Consider the following 20,400-nt stretch of genomic DNA (forward strand, 5'->3'; position numbering starts at 1 on the left):
GGATCTGTGAGACCCAATAGCCTGGGAGGACCCCCATTTAGCCTTCAATCTAGAAAGGACGGTAGGGAAGAATTTTCTCAAAGTAGTGCCCTTCTGGCTTGCTACCCACCCACCGTCCATTCCACTCCTGTGTTGAGTCCTCTCACAGTATTTTCTTCCATAAGTTTGGAGTCTCACCAATCCTCTCTTGGAGCTCCTCCGGCAGCGCTTCTAGTCCCTGCCTCTTAACTTCATATTTTAGGACATCCTCCCTGAGGATGAGGTCCAGGGGCATTGCTCTGGCCAGCACCTGCTGTAACCGTAAACAGCTTTTTATTTCAAAAAGTAGTTTCTTTGCGAGATAACGTTGCCGCAGTTTTCGATTCTTATTGTAATATGGCTCAATTTCCTTGGTTTGTGTAATATTAGATGGATTGTTGATAACTAGTGATGCTCCAATTTTAAACAAAGCAGCATTTTTCGATCGCCATGGAGCCCAATCAACTGTATGTTTGTTTGCGGCCATGCATCCATGTTTTATTATGTCACTGCTAAGTGGTCCGGAATCATCTATGACTCAAGAGTCTGCAAAAATAGTATGTTGTTTCAGACAATGGAAAAACATAACATTTTGCTAAAAGAAGTTACAATATGCGACTGAAGACCATACTGCAAGTTATAGAAAAAGCATTTGGTAATTCCCATGTTTAAATTACCTTTGATTAAACCTTATATATGCATGCTAAATTGTTGAAAGCTGCATAACACCATACAATTTTGAAAGTAATAATAATAGTAATAAGTAATAATATTGAGGTTTGTAGGAGCTAATGGACACCGTGGATTCATTTGTACAATATTAGTTAAAAAACTTGAATAATTATTTTATCATTAATGGCGAATACATGGTTGATATCTACATAATCAAATAAATTCAAAGTATCTAACTTATTATCTACAATTATCTAACTGATTATCTACAATTTAAATGGACATATCAGTGGCTTGGAGCAAGGACTACCATTGTCAGTTGTTAGAAGTCTCTAGTTGTGTTATTATAAGGCAGTAACCTTGTCTTTAACTCAGAAGCCTTATGATTTAAGACATTTTTGATAATTTAAAAGTCACATAACCCAACATTAGAAAGGAGTGCACATGTCACTTATTTTCTGGCTTTACAAGTCTGTGATAAGGACTGCAAAGACATTTTAACCTTCTTTTACTTTTGATTGTACAACTTGTGTTTTGGATCATGTAATTATAAAACAAAATTGTACGAGTACAAACTACAAGACTAGTAATATTAGTTTGTAATTCATTATGGAACAGGCTCCAGGCCGATCTTGTATTAAATAAAAATTACATAATCATATAACAATTATATTTATTAATTGTCTTCAATAATTTTAAACAAATAAATATATTCAATTGACCTCTACTTAATGTTTTTATATAATTTTTTAATATGATAATTATTGGTTATAGGTGCTGAGGATAGTTGCCCTAAAAAAAATAAATCCCATCAATGTCCTCACTGTGATTATAAGTCAACACAACCTGGACATATTAAAGTGCATATAATGGCCCGACATACCGGAGAGAAGCCCCATCAATGCCCTCACTGTGATTATAAATCAGTAGGATCTGGACAAATGAAAAGCCATATAATGGCCCGTCACACAGGTGAGAAGCCCCATCAATGTCCTTACTGTGAATACAAATCAACAAAATCTGGCCATATGAAAAGTCATATAATGGCCCGTCACACAGGTGAGAAATCCCATCAATGTCCTCACTGTGATTATACATCAGTACAATCAGGAAGTATGAAAAGACATATAATAGCCCATCACACAGGTGAGAAGCCTCATCAGTGTCCCCACTGTGATTATAAATCAACACAATCTGAACATATGAAAAGTCATATAATGGCCCGTCACACAGGTGAAAAGTCCTTTCAGTGTGCTCACTGTGATTACAAAGCAACAAAATTTGGAAATATGAAAACTCATATAATGGCCCGTCACACCGATGAGAAATCCCATCAGTGTCCTTATTGTGATTATAAATCAGTAGGATCTTGTAATATGAAGAGGCATATAAAGTCCCGTCACACAGGCGAGAAGTCCCATCAGTGTCCTCACTGTGATTATAGATCAGTTCAATCTGAAACTATGAAGAAACATATCATGGCCCGTCACACAGGTGAGAAGCCGTATGAGTGTCCTCATTGTGATTATAAATCAGTAGCATCTGGAAAAATAAAATCACACATAATGTCCCGTCATACAGATAAGTTCGATAAATGCCCCCTCTGTGATTTTGAATCAGTAGGATCTGAAGACATGAAAACTCATATGGCCCTTCACTCAGGTGAAAAGGCCCATCAGTGTCCTCACTGTGATTATAAATCAGTAAAATCTGGCAATGTGAAAAGACATATAATGGCCCGTCACACGTGAGAACATGTGGATCAATGTGGATCATAAATAATGAATTGCAGCTGGGGGCAGTAATCTGAAAATTCTTGCCATGGCTCATTTTAAGGGTGCATAACCCTCACACTGTCCCCATTGTAACCATTTAACTGCATAGTTTCAACTGTTCAATATGCATATTGATGACCACCACGCAGGTCTGGAGAAACAATGTATGTTGATGGGCCTCCTAGGCAGTAAATTGTACTATATGTTGGAGATTTTAAAGGATTAGTAAAAGCTGGACATTAACTGTTAAGTTTGGAATACTGTTGTCAGTTGAAAAGTGAAATGATGTGTTTCAACTTTGATAAAGTTCGGGATACAGTCGTTAGTTGAGAAGTGTAACAATGTGCTTCAACTTTAATAAAGTTTGGTATACTGTCATTAGTTGAGAAGTGTAATGACATGTTTCAACTTCAACACAGTTTGGGATACTGTCATTAGTTGAGAAATATAATGATGTGGTTCAACTTTAATATACTGCAATATCTAATTTCAGGTAAAAAAAAAAAAATGTTCTCATTATTTTTATTTGTTTGATATTACAAATAAATCACTATCACCATCATGTTCTATTTATTTTTATTATAATTTTCTTATTAATTTGTCTATATTCACTCTTGATACTGGTTTATATTTCTTTAATTAAATTGTACTATTTGTTCCTGAACTTGATTTAAGTTCATAATTTTGCAAGTTTCTCTCATATTTGTGTTTATGGAGTAACTATTTATATTTTTTTTTTTATTGTAACATTTCAAGCACTTAGGCAAAAATGACCTAAGAGTTTAAAAATAAAATTGTTGGTGACCAATTGTGATTTTTTAAAATGGTGAATCAACTTACTCCTTCCTGTTTTAATAATCCCTTGTCCTGTACCAACCTGCCCCATCCCTGGATCATATTGATCCCTAGTACTTTTTTTTGAGATACAACTAGTCTTTTTCTACCAATTTAATTTTAATTCTGTCATTATTTTTCTGAAATATAATAATTATATATTCATTTAATATTTGTGAGACTAAATCCCCTTAAAACAAAATTTATCAACTTGAAAGATTAATTCAGTATATATAATTAATGAAGGGAGATGGTTCATATAACAACTAGGGATGTGACATCTACAAAAACATCGATGTTTTAAAGTATTAATGTTCAATATTAAAATATCATTCCTTACAAAACATTGACAAAATACATCAATGTTTTTGAACATCTATTTTAGTAACTAAGGTCAGTTCCAAGGACATGCAGTAGTTGTTGCTGGAACTAAGGATGTGACATCCACTACAAAACATCCATGTTTTAAAATATCCATGTTAAATATTAAAATATTGTTTAAAAAACATTGCCAAAAATACATCTATGTTTTTTAACATTCATATCTGTAACGTAAGGTTTGTTCCAACAACGACTTCAAAATAGATAATGTTTGGTATTCTTGAGCAGAAAGCCTCGACAATGCGTGGTCATTATAGGTATGGTAGTTGACAAGGAGGTGAAGAGATAGGATTAGACTTACGGGGCGACAGCCGTAATATCTCTGAGGATTTTATCCTCGTTCTACCTGGTACTATTCCTGTAGATACGAAAGGGTATATGTAAACCCGAAGTGCTACAAGGCGCCGTGACATACGAAAGTATCAAAGGTAGAAGAAATAGGAGACCAGTAAGGAACAAGTGTGAAATAACTCTTCATTTAATAAAAAAAAAGATGTAAGAATATACTTAATGTCCTATTTCCTGTTCAGAAGAAGGTACTGTTTCAGCACCATCCGTTGCGTATTGATTCTACTAAGAGTACAAAGGTGAGTGTCACCAGCAGTAAGAACTAACATTTTTGTGATTCAGTATATTCTTTTTAGTAAACTTTATTTATTAAATCAACATATTTACAATTATGATACTATTTACATGTTGATATAAAACATTATTAAATTATTTACATTTTACTGAATAAATGAACACAATATTTGACTAGAAAAAACATAGGTGATGCTTGGAGGTGGGACGAACTGAAGCTCTTCGTCTTAGCTGGAAAGGGTAACGATCATAGAACGGACGGTCACTGATCGATAGGGTCTCTACAACGCTATAAGACTGATTGATAATAGATTTTATTAATATTTTTTTCCAGTGGCAACTCTAGGACCATCTATTAAAAAAGAATTTACCAAGTTTATATGTTTGTGTTTTCATATTATTTCATTCAGAGTCATATTCAGCTAGTATTGATTGTTGTGAAATGTCTGAATAAAACTAAGAAATAAGCACGAATTTGTCGAGGAGTGCTTAATGGATTTTAATTGCTGACGAAGGAAATTATTTTAAATAGCATTTACTACAACTTCTAATCTCTTCACATTTGCTATTAAATGTCCGGTTTTATAGACAAAACAGGCGGGAAATTCTTATTAACGTCAACGTAAATTAGCCCTCCGTGGCAGTGGCCTAATTTCCACTCCTTTTGGACAGGAGAGTAGGGTTATAGCACCCCTCTGGTTAAAGCATGGTGAAGGTAAAACCATGGTTTGGTATGGTGTGACCCCACAAGTAGGTCTTGCCCACTGCAATAATTTTTGTTTTATGGTCAACTTCATGCATCTGATTTATTAGAGTGTGATGGGTAACATTTTTACCATGCTCTAATGTGTGTGTAACTTTACGAGCTCTTATACTCGGTTACTTTTTGCACGATTCTACATCACCAACGCACTATGTCCGATCATGTTCTGGACTTTTCTAATTAACATTGAATCAATTTTAGCCTCTTTGGTTATAGATCTTACGGTCGAGTAAGACGATCCCAAAGTTCTGATTTTCCGTAAATCAAAACTTATTTAGGAAGCCAAAAAGATCATCTTTATTGGTACTGGTAACGATGGGGGTAACAAGTTCGGCAAGTTAAGAAGTAGGCTTTTCACCTACCCCAAGACAAAGAAGTGGAATGGCTCTTTTATGTACCTTATTCCTCTATATCGAACCTTTTCGACTTTCTAATGAAATTTAAAAGGGACGCCCAATCTATAGAGAAAGCCTCATTTTCTACGACTATGACGTGATTTGAGCCTAGAAGCCTATACTTTAGTGACGCATACCGGTCACAAACGGCTATGTAATGTAAGGCAGTCTCTGGGACCTGTCCACATAAACAGTAGCTTTCATCGTGAACTACTACACATATCTTAAGATGTCTTTTAAGTCTGCAATGACCTGTAAGAACTCCTATTAACAATCGGTGTTCATTTCTGTATAGACCTAGCAGCCACTTAGTTTTAAAAGTAGAGGGATTAGTTATTAAAATCTTGGCCTGTCTCAGCCCTATACATTCCCACCACTCCTTGCCTGCTATCTTCTATTTCTAGTCAAGAACAACTCTTCTCTTATGCCTTTTAGAAATACCTAGGAATGGTTCTGGTCCTATAGGAAGGTGCTCAGCCCTAGGAATGGTCCTGGTCCTATAGGAGGGTGCTCAGCCCCGTTTCTAGCAAGCTGATCAGCTTTTTCATTACCTGTTATTCCCTTGTGTCCTGGGACCCACAACTAACTTAAGCTTCTTTAAGCACGCTAATGATTCTAAGGCTTGTTCACACTCTCTCACCAATGTAGAGATGACCTTAGGTGACTCAAGGGCTTGAAGGGCAGACATCACTATCTGAAAAGATGGTGATGTCTGTCCTTTCATAGCTGGTGACTTAAGGGCATGTAGCTGCCGACAAAATGGCAAACACTTCTGCCTGAAAGACAGTCGAGTATTGTGGGAAGCTTAATTCTATGCCTTAGTCTTCTAAACTCCAGCCCCTGTTAGTCCAGTCGAATCCTTTCTTGATCCATCTGTGAAACAGGTCAGATCTCCTGAGGTTTCTACTAAACCGTGTAGCCAATCCTCTATCCTTGGCTATACTTGACTAATTTTGTCCAGAGCGGATGTTTTATTTAGCTGTGGTGAGCGGTATTATAGTATCGATAACTTCTCCCGTTTCTGTCCACTGTCTATTTACTCTCATTCTTAGATAGGCTTGTACCGCTTCCCCTTTAATCGATAAGTGAAGCGGTATTAAGGAAAGCAGGACGTCTAATACCTTAGTCGGTGTTGTGCGAAATGCCCCAATTATGTCAATACAGCCCATTCTTTGGATTCTACTCACCATTCACAAATGGGAAGCTCTATGCAGGGCAGTCCACCACACAATGCTTACATAGTAGATTCTCTGTCTTATTATTACTGCAAAAATCCAATGCAAAACCTCTGGGTTGAAACCCCAGCACTAATTTTTCTTTTAATATCTGCCAAATGAGATCACCAGTTTAGGTTTGCATCCAAACTAATTCAGAGGTATTTGATATTTTGGATTAATTGGAGATGATTGCAAAAGAAAGTCGGGGTTTGAAATATACCCAATCTCCTCTTCCTAGTAAATAGAATCAGCTCCGTCTTTGATGGGTTTACTGAAAGCTTCATTTTAGTGTACCATGTCTGTAATACATTGCATGCGACTTGCATTAGTTCCTGAACGTTCCTATAATGAGGATCACTTTATCGTTAGCAAATGCTTGCGCGAATATGCCAGCATCCTCAAGTCTTCTCTCTAGGCTATCCATAACCAGGCACCACAGCAACGGTGAGATGCAACTCCCCTGAGGGTATCCAGTTACTTGTAAGGAAACTGCCATCAACTTCTCCAGAATCTAAAAGAGGAAAGAGGATAAACTAATGGGTTGATATGCTTTAGCGACACTATAGTCCTTTCCTTAGTGGACCTAATGGCTGTTGACCTTTACTTCCTAATAACTCTTCCTAAACCATCTGGCTTTTTAGACTTCATTTTCAGTGGACAAGCCTCCTCCTTGACTGATATAACAGTTCTTTCAAGAAATCTAGATTTCATGTCTTGCTGTGAACTGGAAAGTCTTTTCACCGTATAGAAACCCGAGAAATACGGACTGGGATCTTTTCAGTAGTATAGACTATGTAGTTCGTTCACGTGTAGTTATAATGAACTAGATAGTTCATTTTTTATTGAGTGATCCTTTGAAATCCCGACGTCTCTGTTATAAAATGAAAACGAATGGTTTACCCGTAAAATATGTTTTTATTAGCAAACGAAAACAGTAGGTTACAGAGTAGCATGGAGGTAGTAGGGGGCTAATAGTTTTTTAAATGGAAAAAATAAGAGAGATGAAGAATGAACATTACCATTAAATCTCAATATTATACTAGCTTAAATACACTTACTTAGTCTCCAAAATTCCAGATATTTTTACAAACTTGATCTGTACAAAGCTTATTTGCACCGAACAGTCAAACATGACAACAGTAGGATACAGACAATTTTTACACACAGGGGCACTTTTTGTATGCATAGCCTAAGTTTTGGAATTAAACATCCCCCTCAGAATTCAACCAAATATTGTACGAAATTCTAAAAGAGCTTTTAAATACAGAATCGTATTTCGATGACATCATTGTGTGTGGTGCATCCAGGGAGGAATGCTTTCGAAATCTTTAATTGTGTCTCCAGCGACATTCTCAATATGACCACTTGAAAAACAATGAATGCTTGTTCTTAGAGGAGAAAATGGAATATTTAGGACATATTGTCGTACTATACAGGAATACAATAAACTGAGCAAATCTCCTACCACTGTAGCAATCCAAGGTATTCCACGTCCGTCAAACAATGATTTTCTTAGGTTTAGTTACGTATTACTCAATATTTGCGCCAGATTTTTCTACGATTTAGTATCCTCCCCAATGGATGTTGAGAAAAGACAAGCGTTTTGGTGGCACCCAAACCCAAAAAGATAAGGGGTTGTGGACACCCAACTGTGTGGCAGCGTTTTTAAAACTCTAAACTAAAACTTTGCGACGATCGTGTTCTTATTTGATCTAACATTGCCGATGACCTCAGCCACACAATAGAAAGTACAGAAAGGCCGATGTTCTACGCATCAAGGTCACTTCTGAGACCAACTATAGCTAGATTGATGGAGAGGCACTTGCTATAATTTTCGATGTAGTTCATTTCTTTTATTATCTATATGGAAAACATAAACAACGAGCTTCTAAGGAGGATCTTCCACCACCGGAAACCCCTACCAAAAATAACATCTCCATGTTTACTACGCTCATCATTCTTTTCGGGGTTTGATTATGTTTTCAAATGTAAGAAAGGGAAAGACAATCAAAACGTTGATTACCGATTCTTGAGCTTCAATCATACAATCCAGACCATCATCAGACGCGCTTAGTGGTCATGAAGTTAACCAGATATGTGCAGATAATCTTTTCCATATTTCAAATTCTGCAAAAACAGCGGATATCATCAAAGAGAACAGTTGCAGATCCAGAGTAAATAAATAAGTTTTGTTTCTTTATATACCTTTGTCGACCACACCCCCGACCATCTTCCCCTCATAGCTATCTACGGTCACACCTCATTCAAAAATAATAAATAAAACTGGAAAAAACTTAAAGATAATACAAAATTTAAAAAATGTACTTTGAAGGAATTGAATTATGCATAATAAAGGACACTTTTTAAACAAGCAGAGGGTCTTCTAATCTCAGTTATAACAGTAATGAGTGGAATATATTTAAATAAACTATTAGAAAAACAAACAAATAAAATAGAACATAAACCAATAATACTAATTAAATAAATTGACGACCTGTTGATAATGACAAAACAAAATTACTACATCGAAGTATTAAAACATTTAAACAATGAGTACAAAATAAAATATGTAGACATTGAAATTATTTACAATAATAATGAAATAATACGATTCGCTCAAAATGAACTCATGAACACGATTCGAGTGACACAATACTAAATTATTACTCAAACCACTCTATTTATCAAATCAGAAAAAGCGAAAACGTTGATTAACAAAGCAGTTAATTCGACAATAGACATGGGGTGAACACGGCAGTGGTTCGAGTTGAACTAAATGGAAATGAACTAATGAACCCTCCTCGTTTTATTGTTCTTAGTCCGATAATTTTAAGTTCACAAGCGAAAGGAACTAGAGACCAACTGAACTAATTAGTTCTTTTTTCCAATTGAACTAGCTCGTTCACGAACTACATAGCTCTTAGGAATAACATCTCATTCAGTACTGAAGTTCACCTCAGGACATTGATTTGTTGTAAGTTGAGTTTTGACTGATTGAAAAGATTTTATTGACATATGTGGATCATGGCATGCCTTTTGTTATTTTTTAATTATACTGCATAATTAAGCTGATAACATATTTTACTATTCGTTGTGGGAGTGGTCATGTGTTAACCATGTGTCTTATAAACATTGCTGATGAAATGGAACATTTAAATCATTATCAATTTGTATTTGGCCCAGTAACAGTTATTTTTAAGTATAATAATATGAAATGTCGTGTTTTAATACAATACCTAGAAATGTTATGAGAAAATAATACTCAATTTTTTGTATAGGGTATTCAAAATAACTATTGGAATTCATAATTTATGTGAAGATTTAGCCTGATTAAGTTCCTAATTGCATCATATTTACAGATATTCTAAATACGGCTCATGGTGTATTTTATTAATTTTTTCAGGTACATTTTTGGTGTTTCATAGTTTTTGTACCCGAAGAAATGGCTGAGGAAACTGATCCTGCGAGTAAGCTTTTTTTCTATAAACAGTTTTCAATTTTTCAATTTCAACATCCTTATGATTTCTACTGTCTCTTTTAGTTATTATCTAGTGGTTAGCAGTATTTAATGAGATGTATTTATACATATTATTGAATATGTTTAATAATAGTTAACACTACCATGATGGCTTGACTTAATTTCAGAATTAATGTTGTCATTAGAAAGTTAGTTAGAATATCTATGGCTATCTGAGTCTGCTGTCAAAGTGCAACGTTTACAATATTTAAAAAAAAAAAAAGTGGAAAAACTAGGTATTAGTTAACTACCTTTTTTCAATGTGCTTCTTGATTGAACTTCTAACGTTAAGATATATATTTGACAGAGTTTAAGGATCCTAATTTTATAAAATAATTATGCTCTTAATAAAGTAATTTTTTTAGTTAAGTTTAATAAACCAAAAAATAACCTAATATTTCAAACTAATATGAAAATGGTGATTGAATAATAATCTTCCTTGTTTAAATTATATTAGTTTTTAGACAACGTTCCGGAGTTATCCCCGTTATTATTATTAATTTTTGTTATTCGTCATAACAACTTCATTAAAGTTGTCCTCTGCTATATTTTTTACTCAATAGACACTTGACACAGTTTTCAGGAGGCTCTCTAGTAAAACTATGTGTAAAAACTGTTTGTGTTTGGCTTTTCATGTATAACCTATTTGATTAATAATTGATACATTATTTATTTATTCTTACAAAAAAAAAATGCAATATTATTTTAGGTTAAATTAGTTACTCAACTTTGTAAGGGGTATTTTGTTGAAGAATCGACAAAGATTTTGCTATTCTACTTGAATAAAATAAACGTCTTGTGGCCTGCTGAGGTACTAAACCCAAACATTTCCAATAATTAGAAAATCTAAGTTTTGTTTTGTGGACTATTTGCAATAAAAAAAATAATAAGTATCAATTAGTATTAATTTCGTATTATAGCATTAATTATTCTTTCTTTTATGAATTTATTTATATTTGCCCTAATCTATGGAATAAAATTATTAATGAATATTGGCTTATATTTTAAATAATTAATTTATTGGAAAATTTTTTGCAGTACCGATGATTGTTATCAAAGAAGAGGAGGGAGTGGAGATTGATTATGGTAAGGAAAATATTAACTTAATATCATCTTAATTTTAAATTACTTGAAGAAAATTCAGTTCTAATTAAAATTCAAGTGGACACATTGGCAAGTTTTATGTTTACAAAGGCCTTGCTACTTACGTATTGTTGCCAATCTGCTTGTGAGCTCCTCAGATATAACCCTGGCTTGTATCTTCCGACTATTGCTACATTTAGCAAATAATTATGTTATGTCACTATGTTTCAATAGCAGCATTAAGGTGCCGCTACACTTTTGGCAATCAATGGCAAATCCGTGTATGTGCAAGCTTATAGGGGGATCATTTGGATTGGCTGGAACAAGTTGGGATGAAAAAAAAAAGAAGCTTAAATTGGCTAGTTGGGTGTTGGTTTTTGGGCACAAATCAAGGAGTGCTTGTGCGTCCACACATTTGTTTTCAGTTTATATTTAGAACTGCCAACAGATGAATACTTGTGCTCTCCGGACTTAAATTAATTAAAGAATTTTCTGAACCCTTGAATTCAATAATTAACTCTTGTTTAAGATTGTATATTTTAAAATTCTATCAATTTGGTGTAAATACATTGTTTCAAAACTTGTTAATGAAATTTAGCAGTTTATTTTACAATTACATTGCCGATCTTTACATTTGCCTTACTTTCACCTATCTTTGTTTTGTTCATTTTTATAATGAAAGTAGAGTGAATCATAAATAATAGCCAAAAATTTCTTAAGAAATAAACAGTTGTGTGGATACCGACGTTCGTTGCTTCCTTTGTTTACCGAGCATTTGTACTAGTCTATGATTTGTGGTAAGGGGTAAACTTATAGAACCAGAATGAGCACAAATAACAAGTCATAACAAACAACAGTTATTATGATAATGTTTATGAATTTGTATGATTAAGTAATAGTATTTTCTCTTGTTGAATCCTCATCTGGTTCGACCATAGTATTTTATTTATTTTTCTATTATTAGGTGTTTTCTATATTTTTTATAATTTATCTTTGTTATCTTAGTTTCTTTCATATGATAGTTTATTTTTAAATGTAACCTAGTTCTGTGTATAATTCTAGAGCAATTCTTTGTTTTCTATACTTAAATTGTTGATACATATATTTTTTTGGTATATTGTTTTTTCTTTTTATTTATTTTTAAACATCATGTTTTCTGCTCTGATTCAATTATGTCGCCACATGATATTACTTTAGTTAGCATTAGATTTGTTTCCTTCTTCTTCTTAATTCTTCAATATATAGCACTATCATACTCATTCCTATAAACAATATAATATCAAGAAAATCTATTTAATATATCTGATGGGTAAAGTTGCATACTTCATAATGGCTATCTCTTAGCAACAGTATTGGGTATTGATGTCTCCATTCTCTTTAAAAAAGTTACCTATCCAGAAATAGACAGACTAAGTATATTTAATACAAAATTTTGAGCTCAAATTGTTTTGTTTGCCAGCATTGTACACACATCAACACAGGTTAGTCATACGTATTTAATTTTTTCAAATCCACGATTTCAATTTAAAAAAAAAACAATGCACTCATTTATGGAGTTTTAAATAATAAAAAATGTTACCACTTCTTAATGAAGTAAGGAACAAACTAAAATCTATGCTCCAAGAATTCAATACTGAATAATATACAATAATACAATCTAGTGTTATTTGATTGGAAATCAATTTGTTTAATTTAGGTATTCCCCAAAGTAAAATTTGGGTGATATTACCCAAATTAAGTGTTATATTCTCGTATAGCTGGTTTGAATAACGAAGTGGACTGTATTAAAAACAAAATGAAATGCCTCTGCTTTTTTATAATTAATGACAATTGATAAATTTTTAACCAAAGGTGGTTTACAATTTGGTTTAGTTGTGTTAGAAATTAATTTTGATGTTGATTACATGGAATCATAAAAATTAAAGAATGAGATTACAATTACTTGGTGATTGACTTCTACTATTGAGATATTCTTTGGAGCTTGAAGATTAGCTCTGTTGTTATGTTTGGTCCTCATCCTGATTCCGTTTCAAAATTACAAGGTCCTAAGAATCACGATGGATGCCCCTTGGTTTATAAGAAATAACCAATGGCATCTATAGATTAGAACTACAAATGGAATCTATAGATGATTTAATCAAAAACGGTTTATAAAATTACACTCTCAGTTACCAGTGCTCAAAGGAAAGTGCAGTAACTTATAACCTATGGGGTAACTTACAACCTGCGGGGAATCCAATCTCAACCTAAAGATAAAAAAATTTTCTATTTCAATTATTGTCATTACTACAATTTTTATGATAGTGGTTAGTAATAATCATATAACAATTATATTTATTATTTGTCTTCAAAAGTTTTAAACAAATGAATATATTTCATTGACCTCTACTTAATTCTTTTATATTATTTTTTAATATGATAATTATTGCTTATAGGTGCTGATGATAGTTGCCCCAGACAAAATAAATCCCATCAATGTCCTCACTGTGATTATAAGTCAACACAACCTGGACATATGAAAGAACATATAATGGCCCGTCACACAGGAGAGAAGCCCCATCAATGTCCTTTCTGCGATTATAAATCAGTAAGATCTGGACAAATGAAAAGTCATATAGCAGCCCATCACACAGGTGAGAAGCCCCATCAATGTCCTTACTGTGATTACAAAGCAACAAAATCTAACCATGTCAAAAATCATATAATGGCCCGTCACACAGGTGAGAAATCCCATCAATGTCCTTACTGTGAATATACATCAGTACAATCAGGAAGTATGAAAAGACATATAATAGCCCATCACACAGGTGAGAAGCCTCATGAATGTCCTCACTGTGATTATAGATCAGTACGGTCTGAAACTATGAAAAATCATATAATGGCCCGTCACACAGGTGAGAAGTCCTTTCAGTGTGCTCACTGTGATTATAAAGCAACAAATTTTGGAACTATGAAAACTCATATAATGGCTCATCACACCAATGAGAAACCCCATCAGTGTCCTTACTGTGATTATGCATCTGTGCTATCAGGAAGTATGAAGAGACATATAAAGTCCCGTCACACAGGTGAGAAGTCCCATCATTGTCCTTACTGTGATTATACTTCAGTACAATCAGGAAGTATGAATAGACATATTAAGTCCCGTCACCCAGATGAGAAGTCCCATCAATGTCCTCACTGTGACTATAGTTCAGTACAGTCTGAAACAATGAAAAAACATATTGCCCGTCACACAGGTGAGAAACCATATGAGTATCCTCACTGTGAATTTAAATCAGTAGCGTCTGGACATATAATGTCCCATCATACAGATAAGATTGATAAATGCCCCCTCTGTGATTATGAATCAGTAGGATCTGAAGATATGAAAACTCATATGGCCCTTCACACGGGTGAAAAGGCCTATCATCAATGTCCTCACTGTGATTATAAATCAGTAAAATCTGGTAATGTGAAAAAGCATATCATGGCCCGTCACACAGGTGAGAAACCATATAAGTGTCCTCACTGTGATTTTAAATCTGTAACATCTGGATATATAAAATCACACATTATGTCCCGTCATACAGATAAGTTCAATGAATGCCCTCTCTGTGATTATGAATCAGTAGGATCTGAAGACATGAAAACTCATATGGCCTTTCACACAGATGAAAAGGCTCACCATCAATGTCCTCACTGTGATTATAAATCAATAAGATCCGGCAATGTTAAAAGACATATAAAGAGGCATCACACGTGAGAACATGATTAATGTGGATTGTAAATAATGACTGCAGCTGGGGACAAAAATAAATCTGAAAATTCTTGTCATGGCTCATTTTAAGGGTGCATAGCCCTCAAACTGTCCTCATTGTAACCATTTAACTGTTAAATATACCAATTGATGACTACCACACAGGTTTAGGAAGTACTCCTATCGCCCCACTAGTCATTAAATTTTACTACTTGTTGGAGATATTGAATGGACTAGTAAAAGCTGGGAATTGACTGTAACGTTTGAGATAAGTTAAATTAAGACCACAAAGCAACTTCTTAGTAAAGTTGTAAAGGAGGTTGTCCTCAGAGTATTGGTCACTTTACACATTATTTTTGTCTGTTTCATATTACAAATAAATCACCATCTATTTATTTTTATTATTATAATTTTTTTTATTAATTTGTGTATATACACTCTCCTGACACTGGTTTATAGTTCTTTAATTAAATAGTACTAGTTGTTCCTGAACTTGATTTAAATTCATAATTTTACAAGTTTTTCTTATATTCATGTTTGTGGAATAACTTTTTCTATGTTTTTTATTGTAACTTTTCAAGTACTTGTGTAAAAATGATAATAAAATTTTTGACAACCGATTGTGATTTTTTAAAATAGTGAATCAACTTACTCCTTCCTGTTTTAAAGTTGCCTTATCCTGTGCCAACCTGCCCCATCCCTTCACATTGATGCCTAGTAATTTTTTTGAGATAGTTATAGTCTTTTTCTTCCAAATTAATTTTAATTCTGCCTTAATTTTTTTTTTAATATAATTATAAATTCATCAAAAAAAAAAAAAAGAATGAAACTTGAAAGATTAATTCAAGGTATATAATTAAGAAAGGAAGATAGTTTATGTAAGAGCCGAAAGAAGAGCTGAGGCTAGTACAAAAAGTATTTACTATTCAGGAACCATCTTTACAGAGCTTCATTGGAGCTAAAAAACAAGATAAAAAAAAACAAACTAAAAAGTGTTGTAAACAAGGACAAGACTAGAAGGTGACAAGAAATATATAGTAAACTGTGGTGTGATTATAAAAGAATGTTGTGAAAATTATATAAAAATGAACAGCATAAATCAAAAGAAAATAGAAATAATGAGGTGTTTCTTTTCAATTTTATGTTTCTCTAAATGTTGTTGTTATCTCTTTTGTTCTATAGCCCTGATGAAGACCTGAAACTCAGGTCGAAACGTCAGCATAAATCAATATTTTTTTGTTTATTTATGTTGTTCTTTGCTGACCGCACCCCCTGACCATCTTCTCCAATCAAAAATAGAAATAAGATGGATAGGAAAAGTATAAGTACGAAGACTAAAATGTTCGGTTGGAATAATACCGAATAAAATAATTGATTCTAATAAAAGTTTGTATTTTTTTTTATCTTATAACAAATATTCTTCTGAAGGTTATTTTAATGATTTATTAACATAAATTAATTTTATTAAATAAATTACTGCAAATATAAATACAGTTATCATTTTGAGGGACAGAAATGAAAAAAGTCTCCCAGGGCTGATTCAAACTGGTGCCATGATCTGCACCTCAACTACCTACGGATCACCCAATTGAAATTAAATCTGTCCTATTGCTTTAGGGAAATTATTTGAAAGAAATGCACAACCGATAAAACTGTCTCATGTTACTCAGTAATATCCCGTAAGTGTTTAAATAATTAGAATAAGATTAATAATTTTTGCTCAAAATGCTAACCTTATGTTTTAATTATATTTTATTGCTTAAATGATAGTACTGCCAGAGGTGGACTTTTGAAACTGCTTTTGAATATGTATGTTTTTTTTTTTTTTGCTTGATTGCACCTTTATGCTTAATATTATCGAGTCAATGTCAAATTCCGTCGCTATATTGATTATCTAAGGAGTATACTGTAGCAATAATGTTGATCAGGTGAGGTGTGCTTTATTTTGATGAATGTAAGTGACTCATGTACAGAAGAGATGGTTTCACTAAATTATGATGATTCTTTATGCTAATTATGAATTAAGGCAAATCTTAGCCATGGCTTTGGGAAAAATTGGACCCTTCCCTTCTGCTATTTTTGGAGTTATAATCTCTTGAGAGATTGTGGCATTGGACCAATACAATACCAATACGCGCTACAAATATTTGTTTTAAAGGTAAGATAAGTAAGGCCTCCATGGAGAGCGAGCTCACGCTTCTTTTCAATTTTCTTCTATCTACTTTTTCAATGTTTCTTGATTTAACTAACTTAGGTCTCCCCTTCCTGTTTTAAACAAATTGTTCAAAGATGATATATGCATAGAACATGCTAACATTGCTTGCACTTGTCATATTTTCCCACAGCATGGAAACAAGCTATTGTTTTACCGCTCCTATAGCCAGGGAAGAAAGGGGACTTGTCTGAGCATTATAGGCCGATTAGCCTACTTTCACACATCAACTCATTGAGCACTATGATGCTGCACATGCAATTTCACCGGTACCAAACTGGTTTTCAGAAGAGTGTCTCTTGTGAGCATCACTTGGCAAAACTCCAAGTGCACACCATCGACCAGATGAGGAGGAACAGAGTGACGGCCTTTATATCTTAGGACCGTAGCCAGGCGATAGTGTTTCACACCTACTTCTACTTTGCCGGCTGGAGGAGTTCAAGTTCCCCGCTGACCTATATCGACTGATTAGAAGCTATCTAAGTGGAAGGTCCTTCGTCATACGGGTTGGTGTAGAACTATCACCCCTAGCTACCACCACCTACAGAGTACCACAAGATTCAGTGCTGGGACCCTTGTTCTTTACAGGGTAGCATAGGAATCTATGCCCCTAGTGCCAGATCTAAATGGGCTCTAACACTTGCACAGGAAGCTTCTGCCACCAAAATAGCTGTATTGAAGAATGGCATCAGGATGAACCTGTCCAAGACTGATGCTATTGTCATGGCCTTCCAAAAAGGCTAAAAGAACTGCTTGCCCCAGTGATTCGTAGTGGATGCACAGGAGCGGAATATTTCTAATACTATTCTCTACCTTGTTGTGATCTTGGATCGCCATCTCACATTCTATAATCATTACAAGAAGAGGCTCAAGCTAGCCCGACTTAAGTCTTACAGGCTACACCATCTGCTCATGTCCCCCAACTTTCATTACACCTAGAGCTACAAATTTACAAGGTAGTAATCAGACCGACTCTTCTCCATGGTGTACCTTTAATGATACATCAGACCGACTCTTCTCCATGGTGCACCTTTAATGATACATCAGACTGACTCTTCTCCATGGTGCACCTTTAATGATACATCAGACCGACTCTTCTCCATGGTGCACCTTTAATGATACATCTCTATAAGATAACGATGACCGGGCTGCAGGGTTCCGTTCTTCGACGAATCGTCAGGTTAACTACACTTCAGAGGGCTAAGAATATTGTCATACGTGAACAGATCTAACTCCCCACAGTGGCGGGAACACATCAAATTGATTGAAGGCTTGTTCTAACCCTGTTTCGAGATATCGCCCCTTCATGGAGACCTGGGAGGGGCAGAGCACTGTCCACAACGGGGAAGGACTTAAGACTCTGCAGTCTAAAGCCGTCTTACTTCACACCTAACCAGCGAAAGGGTCCCTTCACATTCCGTTATTTCCATGGCGTAGTCTTTGGCTATAGCTAGGCTATACCACCTTAATTGGACTGATATCAGCTCCTTATAATGCCATAAGACAATCAAAGGGAGAAGATTCAGTAAAAGCATATACCATATAATACATGAAGTGTAGGAATAGTAATTATGTTGTACTAATTTATTTTAATGAAGGGTATGAAAAAGTATAATAAATAAATAAAAGGTCGATAAAAAAGGTCCTAAAGCATATATAATACATTTCATGTATTATATAATTATGTTGTACTAATTTATTTTAATGAAGGGTACGAAAAAATATATTAAATAAATAAAAGGAAAAATAGGGGCTTAGTGGGGCCAAACCGGGAAGGATTACCATCTGCTTTGTTTGTTGTTATGATCTTCTCTTGAGAGGTTGTGACATATTAGAACATGTACTGGTCGATATAGGTATCCCGTACTATGTATTTGAATGATAAGCATTAAGGTATTTAATCAGCGTTAGGAGTAATCTTCTACTTCCGTTAAGAAGTTTATATTACGCTCTCCAATAGCCACACCCATAACTTGAAATAGCAATTTATGATTTTAGAATGCCCACTGTACAGCTAGCCATGCCCATAGAATGCCCACTGTACAGACAGCCATGCCCATAGAATGCCCACTGTACAGACAGCCATGCCCATAGAATGCCCACTGTACAGGCAGCCATAACCATTATGAAGGGACTATACCCACTGATCTGCAAGGTACCTCTGAGAGTGGAGCACATCCTACTGGAGAGTGAGGCCCGTAAGAGTGCAAGATAGGAATGCGACATCGATGTTTTTAAGCCGATGTTTTCTGAACAACGATGTTTTATCCCAATTTTTCATTTTTTTTTCAAAAGTAACTAAATGAAAACCAAAAATTTTCAGTATATAAATAGATTCCTATCAAAAATATGGTCGAATAAAAAAGTACCTCCAACCTTCAAGCTATCGACATGATAGAGATAAATTACGACTAGAAAAACAACGATGTTTTAAAATATCTTTGCTCAATATTAAAATATCATTGCATACAAATCTTTGCCAAAAAACATCGATGTTTTTGAACAACCATTTCAGTAATTCAAGGTCTGTTCCAACGACGACGTATAGTCCGGCCAGTCGGAAGTGGATTTGCAAAAAAAAATGCACCATTGATAAAAAAAAACATCGATGTTATGAAATATCAATGTTTAATATCAAAATAATGTTCCTTATGATACATTACCCAAAATACATCGATGTTTTTGAACAACTATTTCAGAAACATAAGGTCTGTTCCAACGATCCCGCATTCTACGGCCTGTAAGAAGTGATTTTGAAATAAAAAATCCAACATCGACTACAAAAAACATGGACATTTTAAAATATCGATGTTTTTTAAGTCGTTATCGGACTCTACTTCAAAAAGCACTTCTTACAGGCCGTAGAATGCGGGATCGTTGGAACAGACCTTATGTTTCTGAAATATTTGTTCAAAAACATCGATGTATTTTGGGTAATGTATTGTAAGGAACGATATTTTAAAACATCGATGTTTTTTTGTAGTCGATGTCGGATTTTTTTATTTCAAAAAGCACTTTTTACAGGCCGTAGGGCGCGGGATCGTTGGACCAGACCTTAAGTTTCTGAAATAGTTGTTCAAAAACATTGATGTATTTTGATTTAGGTAATCTATTTTAAGCAGCGATATTTTAAAACATAGATGTTTTTTATAGTCATTGTCTGATTCTTTGTTTCAAACAGCACTTCTTACAGGCCGTAGGACGCGGGATCG

The 20,400-nt window shown here is 34.4% G+C and overlaps 2 protein-coding genes across 4 annotated transcripts in view; both read left to right on the plus strand.

The window, feature by feature from the left end:
* Positions 1–3,273, plus strand: part of LOC106689887 (zinc finger autosomal protein) — a 31,735-nt gene extending 28,462 nt beyond the window's left edge. For all 3 annotated transcript variants that reach the window (XM_067045232.1, XM_067045234.1, XM_067045235.1), the window contains one exon: positions 1,465–3,273. In XM_067045232.1, the coding sequence (XP_066901333.1) occupies positions 1,465–2,441 (977 nt within the window). In that variant the 3' untranslated portion in view covers positions 2,442–3,273. The remainder of the gene's footprint in view (positions 1–1,464) is intronic.
* Positions 3,274–9,470: 6,197 nt separating this feature from the next.
* On the plus strand, positions 9,471–15,596 carry LOC106689882 (zinc finger protein 26). The gene is made up of 4 exons (XM_014435082.2): positions 9,471–9,611; positions 10,041–10,104; positions 11,193–11,240; positions 13,673–15,596. The coding sequence occupies exons 2-4, from the start codon at positions 10,080–10,082 to the stop codon at positions 14,980–14,982; spliced, it is 1,383 nt and encodes a 460-aa protein (XP_014290568.1). The 5' UTR covers positions 9,471–9,611; positions 10,041–10,079; the 3' UTR covers positions 14,983–15,596.
* Positions 15,597–20,400: the final 4,804 nt, after the last annotated feature.

The sequence above is a fragment of the Halyomorpha halys genome, unplaced genomic scaffold (assembly GCF_000696795.3).
Source record: "Halyomorpha halys isolate HHAL.00 unplaced genomic scaffold, Hhal_1.1 Scaffold1506.1, whole genome shotgun sequence".
NCBI classification, from domain to species: Eukaryota; Metazoa; Arthropoda; class Insecta; order Hemiptera; family Pentatomidae; genus Halyomorpha; species Halyomorpha halys.

Coding starts and splice junctions, on each gene's coding strand:
- LOC106689882 (XM_014435082.2), top strand. CDS start 10,080: ATGGCTGAGGAAACTGATCCTGCGA. Junction 10,105..11,192: donor TGAGGAAACTGATCCTGCGA/GTAAGCTTTTTT, acceptor AATTTTTTGCAG/TACCGATGATTGTTATCAAA. Junction 11,241..13,672: donor GGGAGTGGAGATTGATTATG/GTAAGGAAAATA, acceptor TATTGCTTATAG/GTGCTGATGATAGTTGCCCC.